Source organism: Apteryx mantelli, chromosome 13 (genome assembly GCF_036417845.1).
Source record: "Apteryx mantelli isolate bAptMan1 chromosome 13, bAptMan1.hap1, whole genome shotgun sequence".
NCBI lineage: Eukaryota > Metazoa > Chordata > Aves > Apterygiformes > Apterygidae > Apteryx > Apteryx mantelli.
The window spans coordinates 6,508,250-6,532,730 of NC_089990.1; the positions used below are offsets into that span (position 1 = coordinate 6,508,250).

Below are 24,481 nucleotides of genomic sequence, written 5' to 3' on the forward strand. Positions count from 1 at the left end.
GCTGCTGCCAGAAATGACAACTGCTCCAAGCCACTGAAAAATAAAAAGTGTTTTACTGCAGAACGGCATATTTCTGTACAAAGACACATAAAAAACAAGACAAAGAGACTTGATTGCCGTCTGTCAGCAACAGGCAATCAAGTTCAGTTTGAGTGAAAAGAGATGGTATGAAGATCCAAGTACACAAAGCTCAATTACGTTGAACCTACAAGACACTGATTTGCCACATGCCATTTGCTGGTGCACTTTGATTTTAGAAGCTGACTGAGATATGGTACTGCACCAGTCCACAAGGTGAAGTGCCTACACAGATGTCCATCACTATTTCCTGCTCTTCAACACCTACTGCACACCACGTGCCTTGAAAAATACATGCAACTTTTTATTTTTAAGAACAAAGATTTTGCCCTACATTCACATGTGAAACACTCAGCAATATTCCATTGTATCAAAATATTCAGAGAGATAAACCAAATCATCTCTAGGTTCAACAACATGGCCACTATTTCCTTATCTTGTATATGCCAAAGAAAAAGAGCTTCACCCAACACCATTACAAATCACGACAAAGATGACTAGCTTGGATATTAGCAATAGAATAAAATAGAAACAGATAAATTGGGTTAATATAGTTCCAGAAGTCAGTGTGGAGAAGAGACAGGTGAGGCACCCAAGGAACAAGGACACCTGTTCCAAAACAAGTGGAAGATACAGGAATAGGACAGATTGTTATGGCAGCTTTCACCAAGTGATGACATTGATTACAACTGATTATGTCCCCTCTGAGGCATGCAAGACATTTATTACAGTAATGTACACACATGGAGAGATGGACATTTGACTGCAAAGAAGAATGATGAGACACTGTTTGAAGACGGATGTGCAGCTTCATACAAACATTGACACTTGACTACAACACCCAGGCTTCCTTCTAGAGGAACATATGCTCAAAGAACTGTACCATAAATGGGTTCTTCAACAGACTAAAAGTATTTCACATCCAACATTGAGTAGTGTCACAGAAGAGTCGCAGAAGTGACAGACAACTGTACCAGCTGAGGAATGCACAAAAGGAACTGTACATGCAGCAGCATGCAGCAAGCATATGTTCCTACTTACCTGTCATTTCTGAAAGATTTTCACCCTCAGTACTGCCCACTGGCTGTAGTTTAAACTCCAGAGATCCCTCCTTTTCCTGTTAAGTTTCCCCTATGTCCTTCTCCACAGAGAAGTGCCTGCAAGTCCTCATCAGAAGACTCTCCCAGACTCTGTTCTGGAGAAGGCAGAGAGTGTTCTTCCAGCACGAGGGACAGGCGCTGTGCTTACTTGGCACAATGAAGAGGACCAGGAAACTAATTGCTTCTCTGGTATATGGCTCTCCTTAATCCACCCAGGTACAGTCCTCAGCACGACCTGTGCACTGACCACTTTTTCCTGAGGCAGCAATCATTATACATTGACTGGAATCAAGATTCAGGCAGGTTTCTAGTTTTATGAAAACTGGCTTTTAAGCTATGTTGCATCAATAGCTGATCTTTTTCTCCAAGTAAGTCTCTGTACAATTTTAAGAACTACCAACCAGATCAAAAATCCTCTGTATGTTTAGCTATTGGCTTTGCAAACCTAAGGTAGTAGACCTCTCATCTAGGATGTCTAAAAGTCCAGAAGGAAAACAGGAAACTTAGGAAGTCCAAAAGGCAAAGAGGATTTCTACTTTCATAAGCTACAGTGTAAACAGAAATACTAAGAGTTACTGACTTAAATCTTGGATCTCCAAGTCAAATAAACTGACTACTGTACTAACCTCCCCCTCCCCCCCAGAGTCACACTGTGTGAAACTATTAAATAAGTAATCAGCAATGAACTGCTTCCACCTTTAAACGTCCTAATCTCTAGTGGTTTGCCTTATAAACTAATTACTTTACCAGTCCTAACATACACTGGAGATGTCTTGAGTACATCAGTCACTGAGAAACACTCACCTTCTTTGGTCTTTGTGCTAGTTGCTACTGTGTCCCTATCCGAGGCAGGTGAAGCACCTTGCTCCTGTCCTGCTCCTTCTGTGCTCTTATCCTTTGGTTTGCTCTCTGCTTCAGTTTTCTTTTTGGTAAAGTTCATAACACTTGGTGTGAGAGGTGGGCGTTGGATGGGTGCTGGCTTGGAGACTGGAGTAGGAGATGGTGGCCTCTGTTTTGATATGCTAGGTGAAAGCGGGCGAGTCTTTTGATTTTGTCTGCTGAAATAAAGAACATTCTTCAGGGCTAACATTGCAAACCTCAAGCACACAGCTCAAGACAGCAGTCTACTTCGGTTAGTTTATATTACATACCTTATTTAAAAATAAGGCCACACTCAAATTACTGCTGCCTTCCTCCTAAAACTGAAACATAGGATTCCAAAATACTCCGGGCACCTGGACTCAGTCCTTGTGGGCTAACATTAAAACAGGTCTTCTAGCACAGACCTCCATTTACTCCATGTCGAGGATAAACCCTTTGGTTCCAATCCAAGGAACTTCCTACACTAACACAGTTTGATTGACTTAAGTGAAAGCTTGCACGCATCCTATTTGTTGTAGTGTACAGACCATACAAAAGAAGTGGTATATTTTGTCCGCACAAAAGAGATGAAGGCCTAAGTAATAGTTGCATTTCTACTGTGGAAAAGACAAACTGGACAAAGTGAAGTCCTTATGTACATGAACATGGCCTTGCGTAGGTTGTCTGAGTTCTAACAGCACAGTTGTCTTTGAGACAGGAAGCAGCCTTCATTTCGGTCCAATAAACTAAAAGATATTTAACCAGGATGCATACCTAGTTGTAGAAGGCGACGGAGGACGCTTCACCAAATTAGCAGGAGAAGGGGATCTTCTACGGGCAGACACAGATGGTGATGGAGGGCGTCTTCCCCCAGAACCTGGGGACGGTTTTTCTGTCTCTGATTTCTAAGAAAATACATAAAAATACAATAATGCTCACTTTCTAGGATACATTAAAGACAGAGAAGACAGGGTAGCTGTTAGCACAACAAACATACAACTTCTCAACAAGATGCATTATTCTAAAACACAGATCCAGAAAATATGTTACAAAACTGAAATTTCAGGAACCATAAGTAGCAAGCAGCATGTCTTTAAGATATTAGAGAGATCAAGGATCACAAAATTCAAATCCAACTTCAGTACTATGTTTTTTGAAGCAATTGCTACAGGACATCTCAATAAGAAAACAAAACAGAATCCCATCCTGAGCTGTTCCAAACCCCCAGATTAATACAAAGCTAAATCCTGTGGATTTTCAACAAACCTGGGTTGAATTAGGTGAACTTGCATCAGATGAAGATACAGTGGACTTCAATCTGTCGATGCTACGACTGCGCACGGGCACCTTAGGAGTTGGAACTGGGGAATTGATGGAACTGGCTGAAGCTGAACGAGGACAGAGGTAAGATTCTATAAAAGTTAGGAATTTGACAAGACAAAACAAGAACCAAGTGCACAGCATAAGAACAGGAGAAAAGGAAGAGGGAGAAAGAGAGAAAGAAAGATTGTGTGTGTTAGAAACCGTACAGAGAAACACCACAGGAAGTGCACATTGCAATGGGTCATGGACACAGACACCACCACCACAATTAGTACTTTGGAAGCAATAGCACCAAGAATAAAACCATTCTGAAAAGCAGCAGTTTGGAGCAGATAAAAATAAAATGCTTTTCCAAACAATCTCTAAATTTGCAACACATCAGTGTAACTTTCACTTCAGTCAAGCTGCATCTAGTCACAAATACTTCAGAATAGCTTTAATGGCCTAGCAACATTCATTACAAGTTCTTCATGTTACAGAGATCGGTTCTAGTTTTAAGAATGTTTCCCCCATACTCAGGGAGGAAAAATTCCTTCCTTTCAAAGACTGGTTACAAAGCAGCACTACATCAGGAATCTGAGCATTATTTTACACACTTTTCTTGTGGAATAAGCCTTCATGCAACAGTATTTTATTCTACTTTCCCTCTCTGATCCCTTTATCACTACCTATTTGTGGCTTTTATCCACATTAACAAATCAACATAGAAGGTGTGTGAGAAACTGATCAACAGAAAAGGATTAACTGTCAAACTAAAATAGCTTTGCTACCTTAAACGTCAACCTCCTCACATGTAGTAAGATACTGTAAGAGATTATATTCTCAAATTACTTCTTTTATTAAGATAACCATAGATGGATATACATATTTGTAAAAATCTACTTCTCTACCAGGCGCCTGATTTTTCTATAGTGTGACAGATAAATTGTGACAGATGCTAGCACTCAATTTCTGTACTCTTACGGAAAACACATTTTATTTTTATACTTATAGCATTTGTTTAAGGAGAACTGCATTCTGTTTGTGCTTAGTTTGTGCTAAAGCACAGGTAGGTGTCTACCGAAATGAAGAAAGTACCTCTAAGTAAACTGATACAATTGTAAAAGTTATCTTTAACTCAGCAATAGTGAATAAATCACATGCTGTCAGTAACAGTGAAAAAGATGGTATTTCCCCACATGACATGAATTGAAATATTCATGGTAAAATAAAAGTGGCACAGATATAGGTGTGGAAAAAAATACAACCACTGACTATGAACCAAAAAAGTAAAGGATTGATTACACAAGAGTAGCAGTGTAGAAATGTTACTGTTACCAATAAGGACCAAGTTAAGTGGCATAAGATAAAAAATAAAGACGGAGGAATATACTTAAGAGGAAATGAGCAAAATTGGGAATGTAAGTTGAAAGGTAAAAGAGGAGGAGAAAGGACTCCACAGCAGTGCCAGATGCATATTTACTGGAGTGTTCTTACAGTCATCCAGTTACCATTTTAAGACACGTGGGACACACCTAGGGTTTGCAAATGGAATATGCTGTAGCGATCCCTGCGCTAGTACCAACCTGAGCTGCTGTGGGGACTTACCAGCTCAGTTTGGACCAATATAAAATTGCATGAGCCAGCTATGGTTCCTCTACAGTATGTTCTCTCCTTCTAATATGCCTCCGCTTCTACAATCAGCCTGAATGAAGCTGGCTCAGAGCTCCCTGCACTTATGTTAAAACATCCCTTTTGTCATGTTCCTACAAGAGTTTCTTCCCCATAAAGAAATCTGGGCCCTACACTTATTTCTTTTGGCCTCCTTTGAAGTCATATGTTTGGATTTTTTTTTCTCCCATTTCCTACCACTGTTCTCTGACAAATATGCCTCAGATTCATTTGAGGGTACACTCAAATGCAGATCTCTGAGTCAGTTAAGAAAAACAAAACAGAACACCAGCATTCAGTTCTCTGCAGAGCAAGTAAACTGACACTGGAGTTTAAAAGCCAGTATTATTCTACAGTTTTGAAAAGTAAACATGCAATGTAGCATATGAATTTGTTATTGCTGACCAAAGAAAATATTAGATAAATAATATAATATGCAACCATATATTAACTGTCCAATTCATACTGAAGAGTACCATGGTTAGTGACTATCATGTAAGTTGCTTGCTTGAAGAGCAACTGCATAAAACTTTCAGGCTTTACTGTCCTCCTGTTACCTGAGGGATCTTGTCCATCAGCCGATAATGTAGCAGCACTTTTACTCCTAGCTAAGGAGGCCTGTGTGGGGGCGAGGAGGCGACTGATTACGCTACTGTCCAGAGGACTGACCTGGGAGCGACGAGCTAAATGATGGGAACAAATCAAAAAGGATCCAACGTGAAATCATATAATGGAAGAGACAAGCAGCACAAAGCAAAGGAGGTTTGTGAGCATTGTTGCAAATCATAACATTTTTTGGAGAAAGATACTGAAGTCATGAAGAGGGAAATCCAAACTAATAATACGGAAGAATTAAACACTGCAATCTCTAATGTTGCACTGATTGTCCATCGGTTGCTAATCATTTTAATGAGTAAGGACTGACACACACAACACAGACGTGTGCTGAAGTTGGTCAAAATACAAAACAATTTTGACCCAGCTCTGCAGAGCTTTCTTCTCTAGATTGCAGGAAAAGCTCTTTAATAAACAGAGGCCTCTCAAATCAAAGCAGATGGTTATTGTCAGGCATCATCTGAACATACAAATTCACATGGACAGCATCCATCATTCTCCCATACAGGAAAGGTTCAGAAGCAGAATACTGTAGTTTTGAGTGTTGGCAAGAGCTGCTAAAAAGGAAAGTTTCAGAATTGTTAACTCAAAGGGAAAAACATATTAGAAAAGTTGCTAGACTTCAGCTTTAGGAAGATTTACTAGAAAAGAGATATTCGTAACCTAGTGGGGAATACAAAGAATGGAAAACAGACTCAAGTGAGAACAGGTTTCCTCCTTCATTTGCATGCACAAAGTTAAGGCCAGCAGCAGGAACAGAGAAGTTGCTTTTAAACTGAATGATGAAACAGAGCTTAAAAAGCGAAAGTGTAAGATTTACCTGAGTGAACATATTAGTGAAATTTTTACTATAGTTACATATAAGTCTATCAACTTTCAAATATACATCTCTCTAGTTTGAGCAGAGAGACATTTTGCTATCTACTTACAGCACAATTTAATTAAAAGTCCTTCTTATAGGATTTTTTGTTCAAAGCAAGGAATTTAATCTTTACCATTTACAATTCTATCTTTACCACTAGATAACTAAAAGTCCTTACAAAAGCTCTAGAGATTTGAGAACCAAAGGAAACTAGTGGAATTTAGCCTATCCAAACTTTACTGTGAATGCCTTTTAAGAGAAATGTAGCTTTATGAAACAACCACCTGTTTTTTCTTCCTTTTTCACTTTTTCTAGCTCAGGAGTGGAAGGGGGTTTACTACTCATTCTATTCAAAGATGTGCTCCTCTTCTTTTCTGTTCCTCCTAGAGACCAAGCGTAAGGAAGATTATTTTTAACAAGGTATTTATATATATGATTTTCTGAACTGTCATTCCCATACTTTTCTTTTGTCAAAAAACCACCTAAAAACCCTGGTCTATCATTATGAAGCACTAGTTCCTCACGAGCTAAATGGTTTGGTTTTCTTCTCTCCCCCCACCCTTCCACTGTACAAAGGAATAAAGCTGGTTTATAGAAACCAAGTTATTGAATATCTGGTACTGGAATGTGCATAACAATATTTATATTCAAGTGCTTGGACCACAAGCACAGCAGCGAAAGTCGGAATGAAAACATTTATAATAAAACTGGGACATGGTTTAAAGTCACTTTTAAATATCCCATTTACTGCCTCCCAATTCTCAAAACAAGCTGGTTTCTAGCACCTTTCTGTTCCACCTGTGACCCTTTGGGTGCTGACTGCTGAGAATGTAGAGGAACCTTGTTATTCAGTCTGTTTAATGAGGCACTTCTCTTTGTGGTACCTGGAAGTGAAAGTGCATGGATTAATTTTGTGTAAAAGTCTAGAAAGTCCCTTCTAACACCAGCCCCACTTAGGCCTAAGACACAGAGGCGCAATTAAGTCACTGCATGGATTTATGAATCCTTCAGAAGCAGGATACCTGTATCAGGGAAGAATCACTCCCTATATGCATTGCTTCTAATACCCCTTCCTTGTGTACGTTACTGATCACAGAGACAGGATGCTAGTCTTGATAGACTGCGTTTGACCTCCTGAGGCCATCTTTGTATGCCTTTTTAAATGCATGTAATAATTAAAAAAGGCCATTGCTCACATTCTGTACAAGCAAGAGAGCAACAAACAGTGTTCAGCTGAAAGTTAGCACAGATCACAGCTGAAGAAATACTCCACTGACCCAGGGACAAGCATCTTTCTCTCATTTCCAAATTCTGTGCCTCCCCCTCCCCAGGCACATACATGCAGCAGAAGCAATTTGGTTAATCCTGCAGTTGTATTTTCTCCGCAGTTTGAATTTAGCCATCATTTACCAAACAGCCAGTTTCTTCTTGAGCGCCAGATCAAGAGCACAGAATTGCTCTAACTTGTCGCGGCGATCTAAATCAGTCAGGTTGTCAACCTCTAATCCTGACCACTTGATCAGTTGGAGTCCTGTCCAAACATCTTCTACTTCAGGCCATTTGAGAAATTTTTCTCCAAAGCGACTAAAGATTCACAAAGGAATTTGAAGGTAGACAGTAAGCTTGAAAGCAATCCCAATTAGTTGATAACTAATGACTTACTTTCTCTGTTAGTTGCTTAATTTGTTCTTTACAGCCCTGTCTCTGGCTCCTACCCCAGGGCTCAACCTGGCAGACACATTATATATAAAAATCATTTAAAATCACAGGAAGTCTCCAGTGACTCAGAGAGACTGCCCCTGCAGCTATGCCAGTATAGATATGTTCACTGATTACTTATCAGGCATGCTGTGTATGAGTACAAGGAGATTTTTGCTGCATCACCTTCCAAAATGAACCAGTAAAAGCTGTTAGCTGTGTCCATGTTAGAGATTTTTCTAGCACAGCAAATTTGATCAAAGGTTGTAGATTGACACAACACTGCAGTGTAGACCTAGCTGAACTTGTTTTTGAATTAAACAGCTCTTAGTTTATTAATGCTTTTCATCTTTTTGGGGAAAAAAAAAACCTTCTGGGATACAGGCAGGCTCCTAAAACACTGGAGAAACTTCGCCACAGGGAAATCTCAGGCTAAAATAAACCAATCTGTAATAACACAAATCATTTTTATTTTTCCTAACAACAAGTAGATTAGTACAATTCCATGTGTTTCTGACATTTTTTGGATTTGGAAAAGGCAGATTGCCATGATTTACAGAATAACCTGGACGTAACATCCTACAAGCTTTCTTTCACACTTCCCCTCTTTAGGTATTTTATACATATGGGGAGCGGGGAGAGGAGAGGAGGAAGAGAGGACACTCGCATGAACAGATTTACCAGAGAGTGGAAAGGGCAGAAATTTATCCCATCCCTCTAGATCCTAGTTAGGACCAGTTGGGTGGTGCACACTTCACATGACACAATGCACTCAGGAGGTTCATCCACCCTAAAGCTGTAATTCAAAATGAGACTGGAAGCCACAAAAATTGGCAGAGGATCTCTGGCACAAAAACATTATCAGAAGCCCATTAAAAAAAGTCAAAAGGAATAGCTGGATTCAAGGCTATTTCTATTCCTTGACAGTCACTGGCACAGTAAGATATACCCCAGAATGTTTGGAAGCAGCAGTGTGTACTAACAGTTTAAGAAATGCTAATTTGTGTATCAGTATCAAGCTCTTATAATACACTGCTTTAATGGGCTAGGAAATTATGTCAGAGTAGCACTCTATGGCTATAATCATGCTACACTATTCCAGGTCAAAGCAAAACAATGTCCATCCAACCAAAAACCTCCTATAGGTGTCAAAGTAGAGTTTTTCATGCATTCTTCTGTATCTGAATTCTAATATTAGAAAGGAGGTGTGTGTCTACAGAGTACAGGACCTGCATAATAGAAAGATGCCAAAACTAAGTTGATTTCCCTCCACCAAGGCAATCAAAGATTTGAAACTGTGTAACAGAACAAGCCAAATTTTTATATTTTGTACTATTTTTAGTTTGCTTAAATTTTAGGGTGTGATTTAAGGCATGCAAACCCCTGAAGTTGATGTGAAGTGATTTATGAATCAGTCATTCACCAAGATTTGGCTTTAGTAAAACAATTACAGAAATAAAAATAAAAATAAAAAACCAACAGTCTTTACCGTTACTCTTCTCCTCTAACAGAGATCACATCAACTGGGTCAAAGCCCTGAACAGTCAAGCTGGATTAACAAATTGCATGAAATGCATTTGAGATCAACATATGAAGTGAACGATACAGCTAGGGAGGAAGAGGAGTATCCTTCCTCCTCCTCAAATAACAGTTGAGCAGTACACCTGCTGCTAGCAGAAACACAAACACTTACTTCGATCAGAAGTGTTTAGAAGTGCTGCAGATGATGATAAACGTTTATTCACGACAGCTTCTGCCTGTTTGAGGTTTGCTGTGGAGGTGGACCGCTTGCTGGCTGCGTAAAGAAGCGGTTACTTTAGAATTCACCTTCGTATCTGAGGAAGCACCTTTCACACATTCTTCTGAGATAACTTTGGAAGTGAGTATTACATCCTGAAAGCTATTTCCAGTTTTGCTTAATGAGAAATACAGATTCTTTTTCTTTTGAACTTTGAACACACTTGACACAACTAGCACAAGTTATAACTTGCACAGAAATGGCACGTTAGTTTTACTGGACTCATGTCAAGATTTTATGCACGTGCATGCAAACAAGAGATTTTTAAAGCCTGTGCTCCTAACATGTAAAGGCAAAGGCTACTGAGATTGTGTGTTGTTACCAGACTGACAAGACATAAAGCAACAAAAAAACTTGAATAGCAATAATTTCTTTCTTTGTTCCTTCCACCCAGGTATGTTAAAACAGTTAACTCAATCATTCGCTAGTTAGCAAAAACAAAACAAAACAAATGCTTTTGGAGGGATAAAACAAGTCCCGAGGAAAGGTAAGAAAGCACTCCTGCTTCTGAGTATTTCTCAAGGGTTGCTCTAACCATTTTAGAAATTTCTGAAAAGTTTTTCTAGAAGTTATTCCTTAAGCTCATGCTTCCTACTAGTCTTCCAACTTTTCTAAATAAATTGTATCAGAATGTGTTAAAAAAAAAATCCTATGATCATGTATCATATTTTAAAATTTCAAGTTTACCTCAAGCCAGATGAAAACTTGCTTTTTAATTTCAGAAATGCTCTTTCAGGATGTACACTATTCCAAAGTGGGAAAGCCTTGGAAAAGCATGTATCTGTTACTATGGAAACTCAATAAGCAGAGAAGGGTAGCGCACACAAAGCAGTGCAGACTAGCACAATAAACACAAAAAATTCTATACATCAAACAAGTAATTGATTTTGCTGGCATACTGGACAGCAAAGGTGATTAATGTGAACTCATTAGTGCATAAGTAATGCCACAGGAAAAAGCAGCATTATTCACCAAAGAGGCAGCTTCTTTTCCCTTTGGCTAGCATGCTATAGCAGCTCCTTGTAGAAGCAGCCAGGATACAAGGATGCATATGGACAGGCCTGCCTCTGACCATACTTTTGCTATATGTACCCAACCCAGATTCCTGCGCACCACGAGCCATTGGACTCCCTCTCAAAGGAGCAAAACCATGTGAAGTGAAAACCAGATTTTGGAGTTGAGGCCAAGGAAGTGGAAAGCTCTTGCCACAGTGAATTAAGAGAACAGCCCCCATAAGGTAGTGGGGGGAGAATGGGGCATCTACTGAATCTGGTTACGAAATGGAGATCTGAGCTTTGCAGATATTTTTCTAAGGTAAGAAGAAAGGACATTTTGTGAATGAAGACGACTGAGCAGAAACATCAGGAAACTGGTAATTCTTGTATCTGGTGTTTTCAAAGGGAAACTCTACCCTCTAGTGGCTACTCTTAAAAGAAAGCTTGGCTACTGCATTAACTTCAACTGTGCAGAAATCAAATGCCTTCAATCATGGAGGTATTTTAAAACAAATTTCCCTTTGTTCAAATTAGGACTTCAACACTTGCATGAAATCTGAAACTTGGTCTATCACTTGCTGAGATCCAAAGGACAGAAAATTAAATCTTGCCTTGAGAAACATTACAGTAAGCAAAGTATTTTTCAGCAAGCTTGCAGGTTCTTGAGGTGGGCTGTGTTATTTAGTCAAGAGACTACAAGTGATGAAACTTCCATTAGAAGACTCAGGATACATTAGAAGACTCAGAAGAAAAAACTGAAAAGACTGTTCAGACAAAAAAAAAGGAGTATCAGTGTCCATTTTTCATGGGGAAAGAGGGCAAAGTGACAAGAACGTGGGCTAAAATTGATGCCTTTGACTGAAAAGATATAATTTGTACTATATGTTACCATTCCAGAAGAAAGTATATCCATGCAGATATTTGAGCTTTTTTTTTCCAGAAAATTTTAATTTGCATTAATTGCCTGGAGATCTTAAAAAGTCAAAGCCTTTTTGATCAAAATATTTGTAAATATATGATCAGACAGCCTCAACTTTTTCCCTATTCCAATCATGAGATAGCTTCTGCAAATTTGAAAGCTTTGGACAATTCACTAGGAAAAAAGCTTCAGAAAACAGGATATTCTTGAAGAAGTTAGTTTGATTACATAGGTAACAGACTCTTCTGGATTTTGGAAAGTTAAATTTAAATTACTTCCATGCAAAGGAACTGAATTGGAAGAAGCATATAGCATAATCCCATATCATACCAAACATTTGTATTTTTTTAATAGAGAGGAAAACAAAATGTAGCAACCTAGCCAAAGAAAGCATATGACTGTCATGCAGCAAGTCTTGTAGTGGGTAAGGGGCTAGAAAACACAGTGCTTTAAGAAAATGATTATGAGAGATAGCAGCTTTCAGCCGTAGCTTCTCACTGAATTTCACTGAGAGGGGGTGCTGGAGCACTGCCTATCTGAGGTTGGATAAAACTAGACTAAATAAAGATCATCTGTCTCACAGCTCCTCCCAAGTTTCTACTAGTCTCTTTGTTTAGAAAGGGGAGAATCGAGCAGCCCAATTTCTATTCTACTGGCACATGTCTCTACTTGGGATGCACCTGAACAGCTAGTTTTGTTTCGCACTCATCACTAAACCTCTCTCATTTGCAAGGACTCTGTCATCGAGGATGCTTTATTACACAGTCTTGCCATTTCACCTGAGTTTCTTGGCAGACCCACACCCCGCATGTTTCATCTTAGCACTGACAGCAGCGTCATTAAGGTGACATTTGACCCTGGCGCTTTCATCAATCTTTAAATTTCAGACCATCAGTCGGGTGTTTGGTGTGGTCACACTGAATCACATTCTGTAAATCATACAGAATGTCTGTTGGTTGTTGAAATGTTCAATTACATGGGGTTTACTTTTCAGAACACACTACCTCCACCCCTGATAAATGCTGCTCTACCAGTCAACATTCCTAGATGTTACTGTTGACATGGCCAGTCCATGGAAGAATGTGTCTGATTTTGTATGCATGTATTTGTATGAAAGACTCTTCACTAGTATCTGGAAGAGCTTTAAAATAATATAAAGAAACTCGAAAAAAATTTCCCCCTCACTCCAAGTGTTTTTCATTTTAAGAAATGGAGTCTCTAAATCTAGATCTGCCATAGAAACTGATGGTAGAGAAAAAATATCATACTGAAACTTGCTCTAAACATGCTGTTAGAGAAGGTGCATTACCCAGCCACAATGATAATGCAGAATTCATAGGCTGTCATTTTTCAAAAAATCCAAAAATAATTGTTTTCATTCCAACAATTACACAAATATAAGGAGGAAGAGAACAAATAAGGATTTTAAAAACAGGTAGATTTATGCATCCTATACAGTATGGGTAGATTATTAATGACATCCCAGAAAGTTAAAAAGCTAAGGATAATCCTTATGTGGGAAGAAATATGAAAAGCATTAATTCAATCATGGTTTCACATTATTCAGCCCAGGTAAGATGACTGTACATTTGAAATCTCAATTTGAAGAATAACACAGGTTTAAAACAGCGTGAATGACAAAAGCGTCTTGGTCAAGCATTGCATTATCTTTTCATCTACACAGCCAAATTTTTCAAAACTAGTGCCAAGTTACTCAAATTGATCTAATGTAGCAGAACATATATATTCCTCCTGTTGTTACTTTATGATGCATAAGGTACAGCTTCAATGTTTATTTTCACATCAGGAGCACGTTTGCTGGAAGACAGTGGTTTTTTTAATGCATTTCAGCAGCACTATGGTTCAGGTCTTTCTCCATGATCAGAAGGTGAGACAAGACTCGTTTCCTAGCATAAAGTAGGAGACAGCAAAGGGTGTATTTTGTGTTTGTTATCAAGTTTAACTTTAAAATTAGAGAAGATGGGAAAGAATAGAGGACAAAAAAAATGTTGTTTTCCTTTAGAAATAAGACAAATTTGATATCCTAGTTTCCAAGTAAAATGACACTCAGTAATGTGGAATACAGTAATTGGATTTATATATATACCCAAGGAACACATGTTTAACAGGTAAACCAATCCAAGCAAACTGGCTAATTTGGGAGAAAATTAGGGATTCATGCTGAGCAGAGAAAGGGAAGAGAGACGTTAAATAAAATACACATGCTTCTGCTGTGCTGCCAGAATAAGCCTGAGCAGTTAAATCATACTCAGTCAGACTTTCATTGCATTTTCAAGTCTCATATTGTCAGCATTATGAGACAGCTGTATTGAATTAGTAATGCTGAGAGCATGCAAAGATTTTCAGAATTTAGATTTAGCTGGGTCTTAGCTGAAGGCTATCATCTTAAACTAGCTGCAAAGAATAATTTCCCATATTAAACATACAGACTTGATGAATTTATCAGTAATCCAGAAGGTTTCTACAAATGTCTTTATCTTTGCACTGGAAAGTGCTAGAAATCCAATGAAAATGCATTTAATACATAGAATTGTATTTAGATAAATGGCCAGGTCTGGTTTTGCAGAGCCCTCTATGGAAAAAGTATGAAACTGTACAAAGGAGCCATTCCCTTTAAGAAAGATTTATCAAAGTATCATTTGATTTTATAAACGCTACTTCATTTGCTGGTAAAACAAAACAAAACAAAACAAACTTTACCAAGTACTTTCTGCAAATTAGGAAACAATAAAGGGGTTCAGAGATGGATTTTTTTTTTTTTTAACTTAGACCACTGTACTAATTTATATTCAAAATACATACAGCTAGGAATGTCTCTTCTCCTCTCCCATGCTGTGTCCAGTCATCTTTAAAAACCCAAATGCATATATCCTTTCTCTCAAAATTCCCTCAGGATGCCATGACTTAATCTGTAGTTTAATTAGCTAGGAGGGATAGTTAAAGACGTAGGGGACTGCTTTCCACTTAGGAATCACATTTGTTGCACAGCTGGCCTAGATCCAGGAAAAGATCTATGTGAAAACGGTTTTCCTTAGTTTCAGAGAAACAAGAACTGAAGTTTAAAAGGTTAGTAGTGAGTGTAAAACAACAAAAAAGAACATTTTGGAAATCAATACCGCCAGTTCCACCTTCATCTGCAGTCTGCGGTTCTGTAGAAGAAGAAGGTTCGTAAGCTAAGTCACAAGGTCAAACAGCAATCAGCGTAACTTTACCAAACCATGGGGAGGCTAGATATCACAGCGATAATTTATATCATAAGCACTTCCAAGCACGTCATAAACAAACACCATCTCACTGACAGACAAAACCCCAACTCTAAAACAGATGCTGAAACACACTCAATACAATTCCAGTAACTCAGAAGACAGGCTGACTTGAAGAGTGTTTGTTTTTAATTTATTCCTCAACAATTACTTATTTTAAGTTACTCACTGTAATTACTACTGGCCACCCAATGCCACTATCCTTAAAAGTCCTTCTTTTCAAATGAGAATTCAATCAAACTAATACTTGATTTTAAGTGGGTTTTATTTCCCTTTCAAACATGACTGTAAGGGAAGTTCTTCCAACTAGGCACTGCGTGAGAAGATCCCTCCCAGTGCAATCCTGATTTGCTGTTCTAATTTCAGAATGTTAATAAACAGAAACCGTTAATTGTGTGAAACACAACAGTCTGAGCCCAAATTAAAGAGCATTAGTATGCATCACCTAATCTAGGACAGAACCTATTCTCCAAGAAGCTTGGACACTGCCCACTGCATCCCCTTACCCATTACTGGTCATTCAAACCATCATTTAGCATTCTGTAACACTAAGGGTGTGTTTAAAACATTTTTCTATAGAATAACACAGTACACTATTTCTTTTTCTGTTTTATCATCACTGTTAACATACCGCATCTGAAGGAATCAGAATTAATTTAATATTCAAAATTATGACTCCCCTTATCTGATGGTTTGGGGCAGGCAATACAATGCTGCTAGGTGTTGTATCTCCAGGTGGTTTCTGTCTAGCACTTCCCAAAGCCGAAACTAGCCGTAGGTCTGAGCAGCATTTCAGAGTGAGTACAGGTACAACCCTTCCCCCCAACACCTCCCTGTAGATCCTGTTACAAGAACCAAGAGAGGTAAAGGATGCCCAGGTCCCCCTAAATAGTGCTACACCTGCCAGAGTTCACCCATCGTATTCTGTATTTAGCCATGCTAGAAAAGGTGCTACTCACCTGTTTTAGTCTCTGAATCTGGAGTTACAGACCCTCCCCATGACCATCTCTTTTGTCGCGTTTCCAGTCGCTGACTTCGTTCCAAGGTACGGTGCACAACTGCTTCATATCGCTCCTGTAATCAAACAACATTTCTGTGAACCTATATAATCACTACCAAGCACAACCATGCCAGAAGGCAAACTACAGATTTTTTTCCATTAAGATTTAAAATGCTCTACCTGTACTGCCTGATAAAAAGCTTTTGTTGTAAAAACTACCACACAAACAATGTTGATGACAATTAACGGTTTCAAAACACTGCAAACGTGATTAGGCTGAGCTAAAGCATAGATCATCTGTTCTACTCTTTACTTTAAATAGCTACATTCGGTGTGTTAACAGATTCCCTGCTCAGTAAACAGCACTACTCATCTTCTAAATAGGGATAAACCTCAAACTGAGTAAAAATAATTGCTTACAGTTTGGATTGTTTATATTCTGAAATTATTTCTAAAAGCTGTTTAAAATTCTCCATTATCAAATACCAAGTATAAGGTTATTTGTATTTGCAGAGTACTATACAAGCACTGACCCAACTCTTAACAGATTATGATGTTAACAGAAATATAATGAAACCAGAAACAGCAAGATGCAAAACTGCAAAAAGACCCCTGAACTCCATATTCAGCAACCACTGCCGACAGGATAAAGAGTATGAAGGTAGCTTTCTTTTTTGCCTCCAGACTAGTAAGTGCTAACGGGGAAACTTTGGTTCTTGTGCATAAAGATGAATTGTAACCATATTAGACTATTTCTTTTCCATCATCAGCCAGGTTTCCATACATGTATCAACAACAGATTTGTTTTCTGGAATAGTCACATCCCAAATGATCTTTTGAAGCAGTATTTGCTGCTGATCCATTTTAGTAAGATGCCAAGGGGACTCATTATCCAAACATTTCTCCCTCTTGAGGACAGAAGGCTTTTACCTTCTTTCAACAGCATTTCACAATGCAGACTAAAAAAGTCCCAGTGTAAAACAGACAAAGCAAACTTGGAAAGAAGGAAGCATCCCATACACTATGAAAAAGATGAAATTAAAATGTTTTATTTGAAATATAAAGCTTAGCTTTTTTTTTTTTTCCTTAAATGAAGTTCAACTAGATTTTACCTAAGATACCAAAGTACCCAGACATTATACAATCTGTAGGTGACATTTCTGTGAAGATAAGCGCAGTGTTCCTGAAAGCTGTAATTAAAGACATAGGCCTCACTCTACAAACAACAGAAAAGCAGTTATCAGCTCAACACATCAACATAATCAGTTGCACAGACGTACAGAATAATTGAATAATTGCGAGTGGACAGATATCTCAACCTTAGCCATGGCTAATTGCCTTCAAGACTTAGACAGAGAACCACTTATTCTTCCACATTATTCATGACTATGATTCTTACTCTACATTATCTAAGGAAGGTGATTAACTAAAAGTGAATTAGCTAATGTACCATACAAGACTGTGGGAGACTGTGAATTTTTTCGTGCACTTATACCTGCTAAATTTACAAGCATAGATGGTATCTTGCTGGCAAAGATAGCTTCTTTAAAAGCAATTGTTCTCTAATGTCAGAGTCTGAAAGCCAAGATCTGTTTTCCCCTCCTGGTTAAAAGCAAGGTTTACAGGTCAAGTGCATACTGTATTCCTATCTGCCAGTTTCTTTGTGAACAACACCGTGTACAGGTATGATCTTCCCCTAGGGATCAGGTAAAGACAAAGTTAACACCATCAAATGCTCATTGGCTAATCCTTGTTTTCCTTGATCATTCACCCAGATGGTCACTAAAAAGTATATCCACCATCTTCAAAATTGCAGATAATGTACTGTAGGCTTAAGGGTAACACATCTCTGGAAGCACAAGGGATGGTTTTACTCAGAGTAGTGGCTTAAAGAGATGATACTGCATCAGATAACAGTCAAGGCCCACCCAAGCATTTCTGCTTTTTCTTCAGCAATGTAAGCTATTCCGTGAAGTTCAAATATCACACTGAACACACACAGAAGCTGATTACAGATGACCGAACACTACTGCACATGCAGAATATGGCCAGTCAAACAGGGTATAAAAGACATATTACCAGAACAGCGTAACAATAACTGGACTCCAAGGGGAAGATCCAGCCAGGCCCACATCTCTTCAGCAATAACCCATAGCAAGTGCGTACAGCAAGCTTATGAAAGCAAGTATGCGTGTAGCGCTTTTACCACTGACACACTGCTTCTAGAAATCAACCCCCTCAGAATCTGCATCACATTTAATACCCACCAGCAGACCTATTCCTCAAAGGGGATGACAAGTTCATGTATTTATTACTACTTTCAGCTTCTGTGAATCTTGCAACAATGAGTTCCATAACTCAAATAATGCTTTGCTGGTCAATGTGCAGTCAAAGCAAAGATAAAGTGACAGGTAAGAACAGTCAATATACCAGTAACAGTGAATTAGAAAAACGGAAACATGAGCCTCTTTGGCCACAGTTGGGTTCTTAGGAAGCAAGGCACAGGAAAAATCTAAGACCAGTCACCCATGCTAATTTACAGACTCTATAGTGCAAGTTCACTGAAAGGAAGCTAGAAATCTAGGAATGAGGGTTTTTTTTCCACTCATGTTAAAAATAACCAAAGGCCAAACAGTAACTAAAGCCTCCTAAAGTTCAAAGCTAGGACTGCGATGGGGAGAAGGAGACAGATCTATACAGCCCACTGTACAGATGTGTAAAACATCTTTATATTCTGACACACAGAGAATTCCTGTAACTTTCCAAGCAAACCAAAACAGGATGAATGTAACCACCCTATTTTTCCTCACTTCAGGATATGGTAAGAACACAATGTAGGAGTTGCTATAAAACTATACAACTTTGACACGTTACCTTTTCCTCCTCTATTTTTTGTTTTCTCTTTTCTTCTACTGCTGCCCTCCGTTGTTCCTCCTTCTGCTTCTGTTCTTTTAGCTTTCTCTGCCTTTCTTCCAGCTGTTTTTCATATTGAAGTTTTGCTTTTCTTTCCTTTTCAAGGATTTGTGTCTCTTTGGCAGCTGTAAATTTTTTAAGAGAAATTAAAATCAAACTTAACAATTCATCAATATTACAATGTAGCATACAAGCACGAGACTTCCAAACAAAACTATCACCACTTAAAGGTAAAACATACAGGAAGATTTGTTTGCAGTGTTGAATGACACTGCATGTGACTACAGAGTTGTCTTAATTCTGTCCCTAGGACGGGCACGAATTGGAACCTCTTCTGCCATTAGACTTTACTGACTAGACAGGAATGTCAGGATATGCATACATGCTATGTTATGCATACACTTTTCCTACCATCACAATAGTAAAGTCTTAATAGTAAGCTGAGTATCAAAGGGCAGAATTTTCTGTGCTGTGTTTCTCATTTTTTTAAAAATAAGATATAATGAAAAGATGTAAAGCACTGAGTAAGAAGATGGAAAAACTCAGCAGTTACCATATCTGAGTTCAGAATAATTGCGTTGCTATTCTCCACCTAGAAACAGCTGTGTACAGTTTAACAGGAAGCTTCAACTCCTGTGACAAAATGCTAGTGGTTAAATACACAGCAGAGACATGTTCTGTGGCTAGACAGAAGAAATGTACTGAGAGACTAGGTTATTATATTAACATGCATAGGCATTATCTACATACAAGACCTAAAAGTACTTCCAAATCTAGATATGCCCCAGTCCTATCCTCTCTCTACCTAAGGATAAGACAATCATTCCCCTTCCTATGTGCCCTTGCATATATGTTAAGAAACACAGACATGCTGGCCAGAGGGAGACACTAGTCCTCACAAGCTGGGAGACTGAGGACCAGGACTGCAGGGCATACAGTGACCCTTGCTGCACATATACGCACCGAGATTCATGTCACAAACAGCACAAAGCTGAGCAAGAGTTTTATACTCCTCTCCGTGTCTTTGATTCTTAGCTAAGATAAAGTGTATACTGCTGACACTTCAATTCATGAGTCTTTTCAGTTTGCTAGGGAACAAGAAAAGTAGGGTTCAATGGCAATCAAGCCATTCCACTTTTCTGGTTTTCTCTGAACCAGTGCTTCCCAAACTTTGGTCTTCAGGGCTTCAGGAAGCAGTTCTAAGCTAAGAGGTATTATTTCAGAAGTGCTTTTGTCAAGGTATTTGGTGAGAAATTGGCAAAATTTGCTTGTCAGTCCTTAAGAAACGAAAGAGAAGGCGACATACAGCTTCAAGAAACTAAGAATCTCTGGAATATTTTCCTCTCAAATCTAATACTTCCCGTTCAGGTTCGTCACTAAAGTGGGACAAATAGCAGATCTTGTTGTTTGCCCCAAGCAAGCTGAAAAAGTGACAGAACAGGGAATAAGAGAATAAATTATTCTTTTATCACAAGTATTTTAGGAAATTATATTTATAATAGAAAATGAAAATACCATTTTGCTTTTCCCGCTCTTCTCTGCGCTCCCTGGCTAGTCTTTGTCTTTCTTCTGTTCTTAGAGTGGAACCATCTATCACTGTCAAAAAAAAATTAAAGACAGGTAATTGTCAGTTATTTTGAACATTCAAACTTAAATAAATTAAGTAGTTGTAAGTCTAAACCATTGAAAGGTTTGTGGAACATCCTGAGAGAGATACATACCATCAAAGCTCTGTACACTTTATACAGAGATTAAAGATGTCATCTGTAAAATTTGGAAGAGGCTGACTACCCTTTCTTCCCCCTTTCCATTCCCTCACAACAACCAATCCAGTATCTTTAATAAGAGCAGCAGAAAGTAGACACAAGATTAAAAGGCCCAATGAATACATCCAAAAGGAAGCCTCAGTAGAAGTCAGTCATGCTGCAAGAACACACACTTATTCCAAATTCTGTTCTGGTCCTTATTCTTGCACATGTTAACTCCTATGATCAAGAAAGACAGGAATCCAGGAAAACTCAATCTGGGAACAGAGAGTTTACCTGTCATGACAAAACTAAAGTGCTTTAGGATAGGCTAGTCTGCAGGCTAAGCAGAACCAAGACTTCTTGAGCCTTTGTAGGTATAAAAACTTGAATTTCAGGCAGAAGCAAATTGGTAACCAGAACAGAACACACAAAAAAATAATTTACCTTCATTGCTATGCCCTGCTGAAAAGATAGGCAACTTTAGCAAATGAACTCTGAGTGAGTCAAGACCAAAACCTGTCATCAAAACCAGACCTTTAATAAACCTATGAAGCATGCCAGGTGCTTTATGCTCTGATCTCTCCTGAAGAAAGAGCATGAAACTTCTTTTAAAAAGATGTTTTATTCATCCCCACCAACTCTCCCTAGTGAAACCAGTACTTCCTTACAAACAATGACCAATAATTATACCTGGTTTAGTTGCTGTCTTTATGTTTATTGAGGTCTGGACTGCAACAGGGCTAACAGCACTTTGGCTTCTTCTTTCTTCTGCTATGGCTTGGGCTGCAGCAACTGTGAGAAAGAGTCATTCCATATTAAGAAAAATGCTCTACAACTAAATCCCATGAAAGAAAGATTTGAAATCTATTTAAGGCTGCAGAACCTTTTATTATATACCTAAATTTGGGACTACTCATCCTACAAACAAGAAAAAAAACCTTTAGAAATTACAGTGTATTTGTATTTCATTTCAAACACTAATCTTTCTCTCTTGACAGAGAGAGAGAGAAAGAGAGAGACAAAACTTGCAAATGTGATTTCAGACCTGGTACAGCTTTTTTTCATAAGAACAATAGTTAAAAAACCTTTTGTTTTGAAACGTATAGGCAAGGACTATATAGTTTCCAAAAAATCTAACTTGTTTAATAATGAACTTTTGCAAGAAGAGAAACAACATTTAGTAGACTTAGAGCCTGACTTATAGTTAATAATAAAGGCTCTCTGCTACCACACTTATTTTTGCAGGCTGAACACATACATAATAGACGGTTAGTACTGGTAAAATAATATTCTTCGGAGACCCAAGCAGGGAAAGCTTTCTTAAGATCTTTCATTACTTCATGACATGAAACAGAAAGTGGATTAGCTGTATAAAGTAAACCATTAAGGAATGCTTAGAAAGTATTTCTAAAATTGGATCTGTAGGAATGAATCATAATTATAAATGAGACTCCACGTCAATAATTTGAGCATTCGTGCAGCGACTCTTTCACCTTATCCAAGTTTTACCGAGGCGAGTGCAGTGAACTGCAGGGGGCTACAAGCCTCAGCGCAGAAATCAAATCCTGGCAGTACCAATTTCATTAATTAACAAAACCCATTAAAAAGTCAGGAAGACAATTTACTGTATCACTTTGCACAGATCTTTCTTTATTTTGGTATCAGCTTTCACTTTAATTAGTCACCTTCTAGGGTGTGAAGGTGAAGTGTTACACAGAAAGCAGACAGGGCAACCCACAAGCCTGCTCTGCCCCGTGCTCCCGCACAGCCCCACCGGGGAGAGGGTTTTTCCCACAAGTGACGTGTTTTCCTCCTCAACGCTGTCCAGTCACTGCGGGTGATGGACACAGGGAAATCATTTGCATTCTTAGAAAAGCTTAACTCTAAGAAAAACTTTTAGAAAAATACAAACAAACACAAAACTGGAATGGACCAGACGGCACAACACCAAGGCAGTGCAGCCACATTTGCAATCAACTACAATATAATAATTAAAAAAAATGTTAACACCTGTTTTATATAGAAAAGGCAATCCTCAAAAGTAACATACAATGTTCCGTGATTTTAAGCATAACATGAGGGATGAATAGTATAATTTGGTGTTATATTTAAAGAAAAAGAAGACAGCTTTCTCAATGATCTCAGCCTTTCCTTTAATCGAGTAGCACAGAATGCAAAGGAGGAAGGAAGAGTCTCTCTTCTTCATGTATTTCCATGACAACTAGTTCTGTCATGGTAATAATCCTCCCTAAGGCTGTGCCCAAGAACAATCACCTCAAAGTGTTTAATCCCATGTGATGGCAGTGATAAATGCTGATTACAATACTTATTCAGCAACTCTAAATTGTCACCCGCAGCTGTTGCCATGTCTTGAATTAATTTTTCATTGCAGCACCAAACAAAAGTCTTCCTCAATTCTCTCCATTACATCTCTGAGGCTCTTTTCAAACAAGTAAGAGACCAGATCTACTGCGACATGGTGAGATTACCAATTGGCAAAGAGAACAGCTTAAAAAAAGAGGGCACATTATAATTTCACTGCGTACATAAAATGTCAATCACAAAGCTGATTTTGTACAATGTAGCACGCTGCACAGACAAAAATATGAATCCAGCTCAGTGCATCAACCAGAGAACAAAGTTTGCACAGTCACATACCCTGAACCCAGCCAGACTTGAAAACAGTGCAATAAAAAACACAGCCTATTGCAGGTTTTTCTGAGAACGAGAACATATCGCCAGGACATTTATGTCCAAGGGCACCTTTGTAGAGCACAAAGGCTAAAAGAACATAAGCCACTTTAAATACGATTTAAAATTAAGACAAATGCAGAAATCCAATTGCATCTTTTCTTCAGCCTCCCTGAGGGCGTGGGTGAGGAAGGACGGGGGGGGGGGGTACAGGTAGACTAGGCGAATGCGGAGCAGCCCAGACAGGAAGGAGCACGATGGAATAAATTCGCCCTGCACACAAACAGGTTTATTCGAGTCCAACACTAGAATTTTGCTTCAACTCTCAGAAATGTCAAACATCCAATTTTTTGCAACAAAGCTACAGTAAGAAGCAAGTTGTAATTTAAAGAGATATAAAATTAATCTTATTTTACTTGCAGAAGTATTTTATTATTAGAAATCTTGACGAACAAACCAGTCACAATGGATTTATGGGATTATGTATTTATTAATTTAAAAAAAGAAACAAATACTTGAATAATGTTCATGATGAGAAAGTGTCAACTTAAAAAATGTGTCATATCTGCAAGGCAATTAGTTCATCTTAAAAATATAACTAAGGCTGAAAAAAATTACTTGAGATTCTATAGAAGAACAGCAAAGTAGGTTAGAGAAGCATTACAACTTGCAAAGGACACGGGGGGGGGGAAAAAGTCTTCTAATACTTAGCAAAAGTATTCTGCATGTCAGTTAAAATATTTGTTTACTGCTTCAGTGTCCCAGAATTTGAATAGAAGCAACGTGCTTACAAATTCGAAAGTAACAGATTTAAAGGCACTAGGAGTGAGGTTACAAGGAAGTAACTACCACTACCACAGAAAGTTAGAATTAAAAGTGAACTGGGGATTTAAACAAAAGATTACTAAAAAGGGAACAGTCATCATATTTGATGCATCCCCAAGAT

The 24,481-nt window shown here is 38.4% G+C and overlaps 1 protein-coding gene across 7 annotated transcripts in view; it reads right to left on the reverse strand.

Annotated features, from left to right (window-relative positions):
- Positions 1-24,481, reverse strand: part of MAP7D3 (MAP7 domain containing 3) — a 48,072-nt gene that overhangs the window by 12,159 nt on the left and 11,432 nt on the right. For 2 of the 7 annotated variants that reach the window (XM_067304059.1, XM_067304057.1), the window contains exons 2-13: positions 21,535-21,636; positions 20,612-20,692; positions 19,058-19,221; positions 16,143-16,257; positions 15,037-15,069; positions 9,881-9,982; positions 7,275-7,373; positions 6,774-6,872; positions 5,570-5,695; positions 3,306-3,451; positions 2,814-2,944; positions 1,983-2,236 (exon numbers count right to left, since the gene is read on the reverse strand). In XM_067304059.1, the coding sequence (XP_067160160.1) occupies positions 1,983-2,236; positions 2,814-2,944; positions 3,306-3,451; positions 5,570-5,695; positions 6,774-6,872; positions 7,275-7,373; positions 9,881-9,982; positions 15,037-15,069; positions 16,143-16,257; positions 19,058-19,221; positions 20,612-20,692; positions 21,535-21,636 (1,452 nt within the window). The remainder of the gene's footprint in view (positions 1-1,982; positions 2,237-2,813; positions 2,945-3,305; positions 3,452-5,569; positions 5,696-6,773; positions 6,873-7,274; positions 7,374-9,880; positions 9,983-15,036; positions 15,070-16,142; positions 16,258-19,057; positions 19,222-20,611; positions 20,693-21,534; positions 21,637-24,481) is intronic. The other 5 variants (XM_067304061.1, XM_067304062.1, XM_067304058.1 and 2 more) reach the window with 5 other exon arrangements.